We start from the raw sequence: 16,147 nt of genomic DNA on the forward strand, positions 1-16,147 counted from the left end.
ATCAGTGAATAAATTCAGCTGGGAATATATAGTATCAAAAATATTACTTATAAACCTTAAAACAAAAGGAAACAAAAAATAAAACAACAAAACAAAATTCTCAATTACATGTTAAAGTCATGTAAAGGAAACATGTAAAGTCAAGTCATGTAAAGTAAAAGCCAAGCTCAAGATATGGTCACATTCCTGTAGGTCTTAAATTTGGGTGGTGGGCTTAAACTTGGGTTTCCTTTCCTATCTTTACAGAGTGATCTGAAATCCACAAAGGCCAGCAAATTAATATTTATATTCCTTTTTTTTTGTCTCAGTCATTTCCTCACTATACATTTATTTTTGTAGATTTTCAAAGAATTGAGATTTTAGGAGACTTTTAAAAAAATATTACACACTCTTAAGAGTACAGAAATATATGTATATATTTTAATTTAAAACTTCGATGAATTAGAATATTTTATTTAAAACATTTGCTGATTGCTTAAGAGAAAATAAAGAATAGGGCACCAAGAACTGATAAAGAAAATATAAGGACAAAAATATCATGCTAAAATTAAACATGTGAGTAGAGGGATGAAATACTGTCAGAAAAAAAATGGATAATAGCAAAAGAACCAGCAGGTTCAAGTATATATTGGGAATGAGAGCAGAATGAAGGTAGAAAGAAAAATTGGGTAAGAGAAATGATGTATGCATTATCAGGAAGAGGAGAGAAGGAAGAAAAATGGTAACTGTAAAGCAGGGAGCCAAGATCGTCTGTATTTTTAGATAATACTTTTCTGTTCTGGGAAAGAGAGGAATGGTATAAAAATATTTTTGAATAGGTGTTCAGACTGGTTATACATGTGAGTTTGTTTTCTTAAACTGTCCCTCAGATTCTGAAGTAAATTTTACTATGTTGATAAACCAGAAAGATATTTTGTAAGAGGATATATAAAATCCAAATAGTTCTCTTGTTCCTGTGTGTGTACATGCATTTTTGACTTGAGAAATAAATTTGACAGGTTTAAGTATTTTAAAATCGATCAGTATATTGGAATCTAGTTGGAAAAAAAGATACGATGATCCAAAGAATGATATGAATATTAGAAATGACAAAATATTTTATGAGAAAACACCATCAAATATCAATGATGCAATATACTTAGTAATGAAGAATTCTATTTAGGGAATTTTTATTTTGTGACTTTGAAGACAGATTTTTTCCTCATTAAAAAAGAAAGAATGTAATGAGTTCAAGGGTGTCCTAACTAGGCAGCTATGCAAGCTCAAAAATTTTAATGAGTCTGAGTCTCTCCTTGTGTTAACAAACAGATTATTAATAAGTTACCTCAAGTAAATGGATATTTTGGAATGATACAAAAGAATGGTTACAAGTTTTATCACATTTTGTGCTCAGGGTATGTAAGCGTCCTCTTATACATGCTAACATTCACTCAGCAAACAACTTACCATTGAACAGCAAACAACTTACCATTTCTGATACTGTGAGCTATTATGCAAGCTACTACAGAGGGCTGGGCTGTGGCTATAGAAGCTGCGGATGCGAATGCTGCCATCCCTTTTATTATGGAGGTTATGGATATGGCTGCTGCTGCCCATTGTGCTATGGAAGATATGGACCCTCTGGCTTCTACTAAACTACTCTAGTAACTCAACATCTGTTATCATGAATAGATTTGCCAAAATAATCTTCTGTCAGTGGAATGAGTTACTGTATGCCAACGATCAAGAGAAATCTCAGAATTTCAGAGAATCTATTATTTATAAACATGTCTGCATCATGTCTCCTGGCATCCTCAGTTTAGGTACTAACAGATGACTTATGCTGAATACACACTAAATGACCTAATTTCAAGTAAAAAAAAATGTGGCTTTTTTTGGTTCATTTAACTCAATTATGTGTACATACTTATACATAGGTTTTGCAATTTGCCAATTAGAAATACAAAACAGATAATTATATATGCATGTATACATATATATAATCATATAGAAGAAAACTATAGTTCGAGAATTATAATTCAAAACAATAGAATGTCACGCTTTGTTTTTATTTTTGTTATATAACATTCAGAATTGAATTTGACAGCAAAAATCAACCATGGAGATGTAAATATATATGCATTATAAGAAATTAATTATTTTACATAGATTGTATTTTATCTATATATAATTCTTAATGGAGTTCAAGATTTGGAACTAATCCTCTACCTCCTTCAAAAATTCTGATCGTCTCCTTTTATATTTTTTATAAAAACAGGTGGTATTAAATATATCTATTTATGGTTGCTAGACATCATATTAAAACTATAATCATAGCAAACTTTCCACAAATCTTATAATCCATATTTATAAATTTTAGAGAAAGTAAGCTGTTTTTCCACGATTCTTTGAATTATATATTATCTTTCTTTATTCATAATGTTCTGCTTTTATCTAGTCTGTTATGCATGTAAAGTAAGAGTGACTTAAAAGTCATGGCTGAATAATAAAATGTGGCCTTTGGTTATTTAACTCATTCGTTTCACTTATCCTCTGAAGAGAACACTGTTCTTCAGCATCCACCTCCTTTTCATCATCATGTGGAAGTAATTGTAATCAAATAAGGACAATAACAAACAGGAATATCATTATAAAGCAAAATATTATGTGGCTTCAAGTGACTAAAAATATCATTCAATATTTAAAAGCAATCATAGAAAGCTGAGTTTTGGTAAAATATTGTCCCTTCAAAAGTGACCATTTTATTGGGAGTATGAGAAATTAGGAAGAGTATGTAAAATAGCTACAAAAATGTTTTTGTAAAACTGAATGATATCTTCAGGTAATGATATCATCCCCAGTGATATTTGATATAAGCTGGGCAAATGTAATAAAACAAAGATAAAAGTAGAATTATAGAATTAAATTCTTGAAAGGGAACATTAAAACTCTGCAATCCTGTCCCATATGTTTGTAGGCAGGAAAACCCAAATTATGTGATTTTCCCTGGTAATTAGTCAAGACTAGGGCCAGAACCATGCTGTCTTTAGTCCCAGGTACTTGACAACATGCTGACTTTCTTTTTATGTATTTTCTCATAGAATATTGTCAAATAAACCATTTTGTAAGTTCAACACATGGTTAGAAGAAGAGCTAAGTTATCATAACTGATTTAATGGAGATTGGTCACTTGACATCTATGTTTTTCTAACACTTTTACTGTTTTGATAGTGAGAATTATACCTATCAATTTCTAGTTTATCTGCTTTTGAATGTAACTAAATAATGAGCAATGTTAAAACTCAACTAAGTGACAACAACAACAAACAAATAAAATACAAACAATACTAAACAAAAATAAGCATCATGAACTCTTCTTTCAGTCAATGCTTCCTGGAATATATGTATTATCACAGTGGGTTGAGCAAGGCAGGTAGAGCCAAGTAACTATTGAAGGCTATGAGGTTTGATCCAGTAAAATAGGATTTCTATTTTCCTCTCAGTTGGCTAATATCTCCAGGGAGAGTTTCCATGGAGCTGACAAGATAGAATCAATACAATTATTACTGCAGTTGACATTCTTAGTATAATCAATATTATCATAATTTTCTTCTATTTACATTGCATTGAACTGTATCTGAGTGAGAGGAAATGTTTTGAATTTATAACAAAAAGAGAACAATTTTTACTCCTCTATCCACCAACATGAACAGAAACTTGGGTCATGAGATAAAACTTTATAAAAAAATAAGAATAGTCCAAATCTGCACTTGATACACTGAATAGACAGAAAAATAATACCACCTCCCGCCCCCCCAATGAAATTTCCAATGTGACTTTTTCTTCACTGGTATATATAAAAAAATACAAAATACAGATGTGTCTCATATTTTTAAACAGTTGTTTTCTTATTTTTACAGCTAGAGAACATTTAGAAGTTATGTATATCATAGTCATGTGTTTTCTTCTTTGAAAACAATTTTTGTGTTTATTGTGTTTTTAGTTTTTATTTGTACAGTCTCATGCATTAAAAACAAACGAAAAATAGCTCTTGATCATGGTCACATGCTCTGACAGAGCTACATGAGAACAATGTGAAATCTTTAATGCTATGGAATTTATTCATGATCCTAAATGATTCATTAAAAATGGAAATATTTTATCATCTGGCTGATTTTATAAAACAAGAAATAAAAATAAAATGAATTTAGGTTGAGATTGCACTGAGATTAAAATTAATATTGAGTTAAATGACACTCTAAAACCAGAAAGCCTGTTGGAACTTAGGTCAGCCTTAAAACATTTCCTAGAACACCCAATCAGTTGTTCTGAGTATGATATATATAGTCCTTACTTTACTGTTAGTTAAAGTCATATAATTCTGATAACTTTGATCAAAAATGAGCATAACCACATAAAAAACTCAGTTTTTCGAGTTCTAAATTTCAAGATACAGCTGCATTTCCACAGGGCTTAATCAGGTTGGGATCTGCTTTGGGTATTGATAACTAACTCTCTGGGCTCAAGGTCAAGTGAGGGACTCTGTGAATATGAGGCCAAATGTCTCCAAAGAGTGTTTTTTCATTCCTTGTCTTTTTTTCCAATTGTGTCATACATTTAGAAAATTTCTTAAGTATTCCAGGTTGTACAAGTCCTTTAAAAATTTCAGATGATTTTAGGAGTTGAAGTATGTTTTAGGCAAGTAACATTATCAGTATCTTAGAAAGGTCTTGTGATATCTTAGGAAAGGTTAGTTAGAAATTGCCTGAAAACAAAAAATGGGCAGAGATTAGGCAAAGACAGAGGCAAACTTATAATATTGACTGTGGAGATCTTGATGGAAGGAGTGTAGTGTTGACTTGAATCCACTTCGCATTTTTACCTGCACGCAGTAACAAATCACGGAGGAGGGAAGTTGGGTGATGTTTCAAGTGCAATTTGAAAATGACATGCAAGATACATGGATAAATGATGACGGGTTAGAAAAAGAGGGAAAAGTGGTGTATGGAGGCAAATATAATCTCTACATTTGTAGTAGCAGTGAGGCTAGAACTCATTCTGGAGAAAAGGCCCAGGATATAAAAAGAACTTTTTGAAGGCTTCTCATAAGATAGATTCTTGGTCACTGTGACTTGGTCTCACCACTTCTGACTCCAACGTGCTATATTTTTTAAACCAAAACAAGTATGTCAGTGTGTAAAGCCAAAAATAAATCTACCAATGGTTTATGGTAAAAGTTGTAAAACTCTAGAAAGCAAGTGAGCTTTTGTTGTTGTTTTCTGGTATACGGAGCAGGTGAACCAAGTCTTTCTTGATGTATTTTTTTTTTTAATCTTCTGAAAAGAAGTACATCCTTCACTGCTCATGTTGCAAAATGTGTGCTTTTTGAAAAAAGTGGTAAATTTAAGAGAGGTTTGACGGATTGTTTCTTGATATTTGGTAGAATCTAAAACAATTTCCCAAAACGCCTATGATAAGATATCTTATTAGAAATTCAACAGTATTTAATGGGACTGATGTTAAGTGCCTAGTAATAAAGAATTCTATTTAGGATTCGGTATGTCTATACTTTGAAGAAACAGCAATTCTTTTTAACAAAATTAGAGCAACAAACTCAGGAAGAACATAACTAGGCAGCCAAGCTAGCTCAGACATTCTTAAGGAGTGTTGTCAGGAGACCATAGATTTAATGAGTTGTTTCAGGCAAGTATAATTCATGGAATGACACCAAAGGTGGGGCACATGTTTTATCACATGCTCTGCTTCGAGTATATAAGCCTCCCTCGACACATTGACATTCGCACTCAGGATCTTGCATTGAACAGCAAACTAACACTCCACCCCTGACACCATGAGCTACTACGGCAGCTACTACGGAGGCCTGGGCTATGGCTATGGAGGCTTTGGTGGCCTGGGCTGTGGCTATGGCTGTGGATGTGGCAGCTTCCGTGGACTGGGCTATGGGTGTGGCTACGGAAGCTACGGATGTGGCTGCTACCGCCCCTGTTATTATGGAAGCTACGGGTATGGCTGCTGCCGCCCATCATGCTATGGAGGATATGGATTCTCCCGCTTCTACTAAAAATTTGCTATAAGTGGATGCTGATGGAAAACCTCCAAATGTGTTTGGTCCTATCTTGTGCTTTTATTCCCAAAATATTCGTCTTATATTCTCCAGGATCAGTCGATAGCTATTTATAAGTTAATAAACTGTTACTATGAATATTTTGTGCTTTTACCCACAAACCCATCAGCTAAATGCATATTCAATATGCATAACCATTCTAGTTTGATCTCTCCTTTTGGTTTACTTTTCTTGCAGCTATTACCATGATGTTATCTTTCTAGCAAGACGCTGGATAAAACTTGCATTTCGTCCAATAAATTGTTTACTTAAAATGTAAATTAATTGTCCTGTTGTGATGTTTCTATTTTTATTATTTTAACATCTTATTTGGCAACTAATATAAAAAATTTACTTAGGAAGAAATGAGGTGTGTGGCTACGAGATATAGTATAATGCAAATGTTTCTAGTTCATCACATTGCGCAAACTTGAGAACTCATAGGCTGTCATATTAACACTAAATGAAAATAACTTACCACTGTCTACTCACTTAGGAAATCAGCCTCCTCTAGTGTTCCTCAAGTGTTCTTGGAATTACTAAGAATTGTGTCATTCGCATATTACATTAAAGTGCATTCTTCTGTGTCACATTAATATTAGCTAAATATCTTCTTTTCTATGACTACTTTGTTAGAGAAGTTTTAGGTTCACAGCAAAATTGGTAGGAAGGTACTGAGGTTTCTCACATACCCTCTCCTCCCACACATGCACAGACTCCCCCACTATCAACATCCCCCACCAGAGTGGCACTTTCATTACAGTTGATGATCCTACACTGATACATCATCGCCCAAAGTTCATAGTTTACCTGAGGGTTCATTCTTGGTGTTTTACATTCTGTGGGTTTGGAAGAATATATGATAGGCATCTATCATGATAATATATAGAGTATTTTCACTATCCAAAATAACCTCTATGTTCTTTCTATATCCTTTCCCCCACTGAAAATCTTCATGGTACCACCGGTCTGGCCAGGTATGCCTTTGCTTTTTTACAATCTTTGGCATGAAGCAGAGGAGGATATTGAGAAGCATCATTCATTTCCTGAGCAGGAACTGCACGTCTATAGTTGACATATGTTGATCGCCATCGTCCTCATAAGGCAGATCCATCTAACACTGACATGATGCGTGGAACCAAATGGTGCAGTGTTCTATGGAAAAAAGGAGTGAGGGAATCTTTTCTGATTCCTTTTCACACTTTATTAGAGGACTGTTAACATTCTCATGAATGAATGAATGCACAAAGTCAAACCTTTGTAATATACAAGATGCTTTATTAGTAAGAGTCTCATGGTTGTTAACAGTCAAGGTTATGGTCAAGGGACTTGGCTCTTTCTTCCATCAAAATTTATTCTCTCCCAGAAAATTTCTCAATTTCTCCCAAGGGACTTTCTTTTAGGCTGATTCCTTTGATTCACCACTTGAAACAAACCTCTTGGAACATCGACAATGAACACAAGTTGAATCCTCCTGTAGAAGTTTTCTTAACCAACTTTTAAAGTTGTCAGAGCAGCCTGTTTCACTAGTTCATCTGACATGACCAGACATGTGTCTGAATCCACTTGAATTCATGCTTGGATTCCTTCATCCCTACTACCCTACTACTTATCTCTTGAGAAATTCTTTTTATTCTTCTATAAACCCAAAGGAAGAACATTACTGTATGAACAATTTCCCACAGGAAAACTGTTACCTTTTTACTTACAGTGTAATTTAGATTTCAAATCAGAAAACTGAGCAAGGGAAGCAAGAAAAATAAAATACAACAGAAGAGGAGAATCTATAGATCAAGGGCCCAGTCACTTATGTAGACTATGCCTTACATGATGCTGTGAGGATGACATGAGAACTAGTGTGAGTACACATACAAGTGCTTAAACTAGAAGGCATCAATTCAAAGAATCTCCAGCAGATATCCTTGGCAGGCATTTAATCTTGCTAGGGAGGTTTTGAAATCTAAAGCTTAGCATGTTCTAAATCCCTAGGATGTAATAGAGTTCTTTAGATTATTATTTTATGCTTTAATCAGAGGTACAGTGGAAAGATCCCTGCAGGTTAACTGTAGTTACAATTCTATATGATTGATATCTTTGATTTTTTATTTTTCGTTCTCTAAAAACTTAACAATATGTGAACTAGTTAGCACCTTTGCATATATGAGGGGTATAAGAATATATAAAGCTTGTAGTATTTAGAGCTTGCCTTGATAAACATACTAAAAAATTGTGGGCCTTTTAGAGAACAATTATGTGAAACATAACATGTGATTATTCAAAAATAATTTTCTCTAGACAAATAGTACACCCTACTAAGTATGACCTTGTGTACCATGCATATTAAGTTGAAATGTTGGTCTTATTTGAAGATCTTTTTGATTTTTGATCTGAACTGTTCAGAAGCTATTAAATTTGATTTATGCCCAAAGATAATTAGTGATTCTCCTAAATGTCATGGTTTTAGAAGCATATTGCAAAAGCGATGTTTCTGTTCCTGGTTTGATTATTAAAGAATTAGAAGCTGGGAACATAAAACATATTTATAAATTACAGTCACTAACTAGTTCTGTTGGGAGAATTTTATTATGTCAGTAAGACACTAAAATGTGTATTTCTTCTCAATGAAAGTAGGGGATAAATCTCCTGATTAAAGATACAGGTCTTGATTCTGAAAAAAGGCATAATAATGTTGTGTACTCTTGGTATGTTAGTGAATAAAAATTGCATAATTTAGGATCCAGTATTAATGTTAAAGAATAGAATCGGAGGGAGAATAATTTCTTAAAACATGGATGGACAATAATCATATTCACATTTCATTACTGAGCTCAAACTGGTCACAGGCAATCAAATGATGAAAATCAATATAAAAGCTCTTTAATCAATGAAAAATGCTGGGCAGTTTAGTGCATAGTTTATCATAAATGAGTAAAAATACAGGCTACCTGATCAAATTACGATGCCTGAATAAAATGTTTTTTAAATATAGAAAATTACAGATATAGATATCTGAATATATATCCATATATCTATGTATACCTATATATCATATCTATCTATCTATCTATCTATCTATCTATCTATCTACCTATCTATCTCTATCTATCTATCTATCTATCTATCTATCTATCTATCTATCTATCATCTATCTATCTTATTCAACAAATATAATTGCTCTTCTCCAAAATTTGGAGAACAAGAGTGAAACTATAGACCTAGCTATGGCTCCAGCAATGAGTTTAGAAATTCTGAGGCTTAATATTGTTATATAATTATATTTCCGCCAAGCATCTTGCCATGGCCTATAGATAAGAGCACCATAACCCATAGAGCCAGTCAGGTCTGAATCTGGAGAGGCTCCCATATCTCTTCTTTCATTTCCACATCCAATAACATATCCAAAAAAATAATTGTTTTGTCCAACCTCCTTGTATATAATTTGGTTTTACCCATTTTCTAATGTCCGTAGTTGTCATCTGTCACTGGGCCTATGGCTATACATTCTCATGTATTCTTAGCTGGTTTCCAGGACTCAAAGCTTCCATTCACTCTTTAGTTCTTTTGTTTCAAAATTCTTTGTTTAAATAGACTTTTTATATATCTTCTTGGGATGACATACATGCTGCTATTATAAAGAAAATTATGCAACTCTCGGTGTTCTGATATGAAAAAATATATAACATAATTCAGTCAAAAAATCAATTTGCAGAAGAGCATGGACCATAAAGTTCATCCACCAGATATGAAGCTCAGTAAACATTAAATGAATTAATAGTGTAATTACCTAAATAATCCATAATCTTTCTCAAATATTTGCCTTTACGCTGGCTCCTTTCTCACCTCAGATAGTATGCTCTTCGCTTTTCATAATGAGCTCCTACTCATCTTCAAATAGCCTATTATCTCTGTTGTGATGTCTTCTCTTATTCCACAAGGCACCTGACAGCTTCACGTGCAAATGCCACTTCATGACTATCCTGTTGGCTCCTGGTCCATTACACAGCTTTTTATCTGATAGCACTTATCACCAATGGGTGTTATATATTTAATTGTTTACTCACATATTATCTGTCTTCCCCAGGGAATGTAAACTCCATATGGGCAAAGACTATTTGTTTTATTTATTGATGAATCTTCAGTGCCTAGAGCAATGCCTGATCCATGGGAAGTATTTCATAAAACGTACTGAATAAACCTACAATAGCAACAATCTATTAATTATTTATTTATATGCCAGATTCTCCACTGAGTCCTTTAATTATATATGATTCTCTTAATGAAAAAAATAAGCATTTATTTTTATTTTAAACATCATACTATATTAACTTTTTCATAGATATTTATTAATCATTTCTAATATGCTAGGAACTCTGCTTGGTATAAAAGTATAATCAAAAGGCAACTTCAATATAACTACTACTAATACTAATATATTTATTGCATACTTACTTTGTCTGACAAACATTATCACACCTACATTTCAGAATTTAGGAGATAAGTATTATTATCGTAGTGAATAAGTGAGAAAAATTACAGTTTGGGGAGCTTAAATTACTATTCCAAATCTTACATTAGTGAGTTGTGAGATAATAATAACCAATGATAAATTAAATAGTAAAGAGTTTTCAACCTAAGCACACGGTTGTGTCCCCAAACACATGTAATCAAGGTGATCATAAGAATGCTACACAAATGCTACTGTGATACTGCTGCATAACACGCAACTATATACATCCATGCCATATAACAATGTTTTATGCTTATTCATCCAAGAGCTGAGAGAAGTAAGATGGCTTCTCTGGGTTCACTAACATGACTGGGAGTTGACTGATTACTGGCTTAGGTAAGTGGGTGTCTAGACTCTATTCCATATATTTCTCGTTCTCTAATAGGCTAAATCAGATATATTCTCATGGAGATGGCAGGAATATGAAAGCAAAATAGACACCTGCAAGGATATTGGACATCCATACACAGAACTGGCACACATTAATTCTGTCTCTCTCTTTTTTTTTTTGTCAAAGAATGTTATACAGCTGAAACAGGAGTCAAAGTGGAGTACAAAATTATAAGGTAAAGTGAGTAAATCAGGAAAGGGGCAAAGCTTTGCATTCTATCATGGACCCTTCTACCTAGACTCTACTTTTAGAAATTCTTTTTCTTAGATAATGTCATTGGTACAAAGCAATCAATGGTCTCCTCTCTGCAGGGTGATGCTTCTCAAATTTACTTCTCCAGTTTGTAGGGATGCCAGATTACATACAGGACAACTTGTGAAATTTGAATTTAAGATAAACAATATGTTTTTAAAAGAAGTGTAAAATATCACATAGAACAGATTTATATTAAAAAGATTTCATTTATCTAAAATTTACTTTTTTTGTATTTTATCTATATTTTTATTTAAATTTTTATCTATATTTTTATTTGTACCTTATGGCATGCCTCGAATATGGCCTTTCTCCTGATATTTATTTGTTTGAAGAATGTTTCCAAACGTGTCTATATAGGTAACTGAATCTCAACATGTTCTGATTAAATAGATTATTTTTCTCACACACGTATCCTTTCTGCTTCCTGGTCTCTGTTCCGACATTTCCATTCACCTAGTACTCCAAGATGGAAAAGTCAGTCATAAAAATAATTCTAATTTCTCTCCTCTCCTTATTAGTTGATTACTAGTTATCTTTAGTCCTGCCATTTGAATCTTTCTCACAGAGATTCCATCTTCTTTATCACCAATTCTCCTCTATTTCAAGTCTTTTTATCTCACCATCACAATATTTTTTATTAAGGGTTTTCCTAAATCAGATTTTACTCCATTCACATCTTAAGATGCCATTCTCCTTCCTGTCCATCTTATTAATTAGAAACTCAAAGTTTGAAGTTAGACTGTGTGGGTTGCAATGTAAACTCAACTGTTGATTAAGTCCATGATGTGGAACAATTTATTTCACCTCATTAAGTCTCATTTTTGTTGTTTGCGAAGTGAAGATAATTTTATTGTTTCTCCTGTAATGTGGTGAGAATTAAATGAGCTAGTGTTTGCAAAGCATAAAAGAATGGCCAAACACAGTGTAAATAATAGACATTAACCTAAATTCTTATTATTACCTTAAAACTTTATCCTCATAATAACTTTTTTCCTCTCTGTTTCATTCCATAGAAACATGCCCTCATCATATAAAACAGCATATAAGAACTACTCTTAGATCATATTTCAGAAAAACAAAAGTCTATGCTCAACTATATTCTTTCCACGTTTTCTTTTTTCTACAACTTATTGTATAATGTGATGTTTGCTTATCTTTCACCCCTGCTCAACAGTGAGCTTCCTCAATGAAATCTAGATTTACTCAACTTAATGCATCTACATTGAAATCCATTACAGACTCATATAGTGAAATATCTTACTTTCTTACTTCACTCACAGCTAGATTACTAGATAGCTATTAAACTTGATATGTTCCTATTATAATTTGCATTTCTTTTATGCTATATTTTATTTTGAAATGATAACTAAAATAATTTGCTAAAATGATTTAAATAGCTCATATTGGATACCAGATTGCTTCCTAGGCAGACAGTAAATGAACAGTGCAAGCACAATAAATCATTAGAACTCCCAACCCAGCAGTTGTTTATACAACATAAAGAGGCCCAAACCCAAATTCTCTCCATCAGTCTACTCCAAGACTCTGTTCAGAGATCTTAGAACAGCGCTATTTAATAAGCAAGGAAGTAGTTAAAGGAAAAAATTAACAAGCCATCTTCACTATCTTTATAGTACATATAAAGTATATATACGCATATATATGTATATATATATGAGAGAGAGAGAGAGAGAGAGAGAGAGAGAGAGAGAGAGAGAGGGAGAGAGAGAGAACACGATTGATTTAGTTTATCTGGAGAACCCTGATAGATATACCTGCCAAACAATTACTCCAGTTTCCTAAGTCGAATCAAATCACCACTTAATACTACTTAATACTTAGGGTTATGACATGTGGTATGGTTAGAACTATAAATTTATTTCCTGAGTTTTGAGAGGAAGACAGACTGGACATTAAACATAACGTCTTTCTTTCTGGCACACCAGACACAAATGTGGAGAGGAAAAAAGAAAAAAAGAAGAGAAAGGACAAATCCTGAGTAAGACAGGTAGAGGACAGGCAGGCTCATGCATAGGGACACAGTGACAGACCTGGGACCCAGAGGAGATCACATGGTAAAGGAAATTCTAAGAATAGATGTGGCAGGGGTGATGGGCAGAGACCAAAAAGAGATAGATGAAAAGTCGGCAAAGGTCAATCTCCTTTATAAAAATTATGCTCCTAGTTGATATAAATGTGTTGCAGAAAACATCATAAAGAAGTGCCTACCTTATTCTCCCTTTGGAAAGCTCTTAAATCAGCAGTGCAGGCAAGTGGAAAACACATAGACTCTCGAGTCTGCTAATGTAAGTTCAAATTCAACTTGTGCACTTAAAAGGTGTGATAACTTTGTGTATGTTATTACTTAAGCTCTCTAAACCATCTGTAAAATGAGGGTAATAATAGTATTTACCTCACAGGATGATTGTATTAAGTGAATTAATATATTTAAAGTTCATGCTACATAATAAGTATGAATAAACACTTATTATTCTCACCGTTATTATTGCCAAGGTGGAAGATACATTTGTCCCAGGGGCTCAGCTGAAGTGCTTATACCTTTAATAGAAGTTGGTTTTGAATATGGTAGACAGATCATGACATTTACTTAAAATATCTTTTTTAGAGAAAATGCCAGAGCAGTCATGTATAATTAGTGATCCAAAATAACCTTTTGAAATACAGTTGGGATATTACCTGATGTCATGGAGTGAGTTTATGGGAATCTCAACCAGAGTCAGATAAAAGCCAAAGCCTTGAGGATGGAAAAATTACCTCCAATAGGCACCAAGTTGATTAAAGGAATACTAAATTAAAACGTTAACATGTAGAAGGCCATCTGTTGCTGGAATCAAGGGAATATTAAAAGGTTTGGGGGCTCAGATGTCATCTGAGATGTAAAGGCTGCCGGCTTTACCATCCCCGCGTATGAGGATATGTAAACTCACAGTGCAGAGAGTGATGGTGGAGCTCATGTAACTCAGCTTTTATTACCCGAATGAATTCATTCCTGCAATAGAGACTAGGCTGTGGTCATTGACAATCCAGGTTTCCACTGAATCTTTGTGGTGGGTATTGTAACCTCAATGGTTTAAGTGACCGTTCTTATTTTGGCCACAAAATAAGGACTTAAGACAGGGTGAAAATAATATTTTGGCTTCCATCTGGTCATGAAAATTACATTTTCTCAGCAATCAATTTAACACCCATTAATAAGATGCTAACTTTTTGCATTCATTGAGTTAACATCATTTTTGTCCCATCACGGGAGCTATTTTGACATTTATAAACCAGGATCTCTCAAAATGACATTATTTCCCCCCCAAAATGACTTTAGTGAGTGACTATTTCAGTATTTAATTGTTGTAAAATAAATTTCAACTCTGATATCCTACAAATTATATTGAATTCTTCTAGTCTGCTTAATTTCTACCTCAGATGTATCATGTGGAAGAAGTTTTTATGAGAAAGAAGAAATAAATTCATGAGGTGCCGTCACCCTGGAGAGGAGGTGTGATAGAGTTATTCAAAGAACATAATTCTTCTGGTAGATTCTTTGTGTAAGTTATTTCACAGTTAAATTTTTCCTAATGAGAAAACTTGATTGCTTCGGCTAGTTCTTTGTGTGTTTTTATTCTGACTGGTAGGAAATATAGAACATGATATTTAAAATCAAAATAAGCAAATGTATAACTAGGATTTAGAAATAGCATAAGATGCTGGTGAAAAACTAAGTCTATAGCAATTAAAACAAGTCAGCTCAAGCAAATAATCAAACAAGTTGATTTTGCAACATGTAGAGAGTTTTTTTTTTTTTTTAATTTTTCTCTAATATTTTTGAAGCATTAAACATTCAGTGTATGGGCCAAAAAGTCAATAATTATGACAAACAACTTAGAAAAAGAAATGGCAACCTCATCTCAATAAAGATTTAACAGCAAAAATTATCAAAATTGTGGCATCATATACAACTTATTTAACCTATTTGATTGCAGCAGTTCTTCAATTTAGAAAATCAGTTTAACTGCAGTTCATTTAACTTTGTGGTCATGCTTGTGCAGTAACTTTTTAACAATTGCTTGACCTTGATTCCAATATTCAGTTTATATCATTCATGATGACCATGTGAGGCATTATTTTTCTCTTTGTTGTTTTCACATAGCATAATGATTATGAATCTACATTGAATCTACTTATTGTTGCAAAAAAACAATGATTTCTGAACATTATGCTTCTTTCATGTTGATTGGACCTTCTAAATGATTAATGATTTATTATTTTTGGTAATAATAAATATTGTTCCCATAGATATCTGATTATAATGACCGGATAGATACAATCGTTTTTCAAAGCCAATTTAAATGATGTAGTTGATATAATAATCTTTTAACTCTAACAAAACATATCTCTTTGTTCCTTTTAGAAACAGCAATAGGCAGTCTATGGTGACTTTAGTTGTGATTATCTGTGGAGTTAACTTTTTTCAACTTTTATTCCAAAGAGTAGCATAGTGCAAACATCATATATCATTTACATGTCATGCTCATATTTTGTATACTACTCTCATAGTTCACCAAACCTTACTCTCTACATTTGTAAAATAAGGGTACTATCAATGTATTTTTACAATCCATGATCTTGTTTTTGTCATTACTACTGAGTAGTTTCTTTTTGAATAATAAAATTTTATTCAGAAAATAAGACAAAGTACCTTTTAAAACAAGTCCTTTTAGTTTAGGACAAATGGCTAAGAAGTCTTATTACTACTAAAATTATTATTATATAGCACATATGTTTTTGTATTTTTTTATCTTAAGAGAATTTCCTTAAATGATGATTACCTGTCTCTATTAATTTTCTGATTGATAGGTAAAATCTGTAAGAAAAATAT

At 33.0% G+C, this 16,147-nt stretch overlaps 1 protein-coding gene across 1 annotated transcript; it reads left to right on the forward strand.

The window, feature by feature from the left end:
• The first annotated feature begins 5,830 nt into the window (after positions 1 to 5,830).
• On the forward strand, positions 5,831 to 6,061 carry LOC105290825 (keratin-associated protein 19-5-like). The gene has a single exon (XM_011358236.1). The coding sequence runs from the start codon at positions 5,831 to 5,833 to the stop codon at positions 6,059 to 6,061; it is 231 nt and encodes a 76-aa protein (XP_011356538.1).
• The last annotated feature ends 10,086 nt before the right edge of the window (positions 6,062 to 16,147 follow it).

Source organism: Pteropus vampyrus, unplaced genomic scaffold (genome assembly GCF_000151845.1).
Source record: "Pteropus vampyrus isolate Shadow unplaced genomic scaffold, Pvam_2.0 Scaffold38, whole genome shotgun sequence".
Lineage (NCBI taxonomy): Eukaryota > Metazoa > Chordata > Mammalia > Chiroptera > Pteropodidae > Pteropus > Pteropus vampyrus.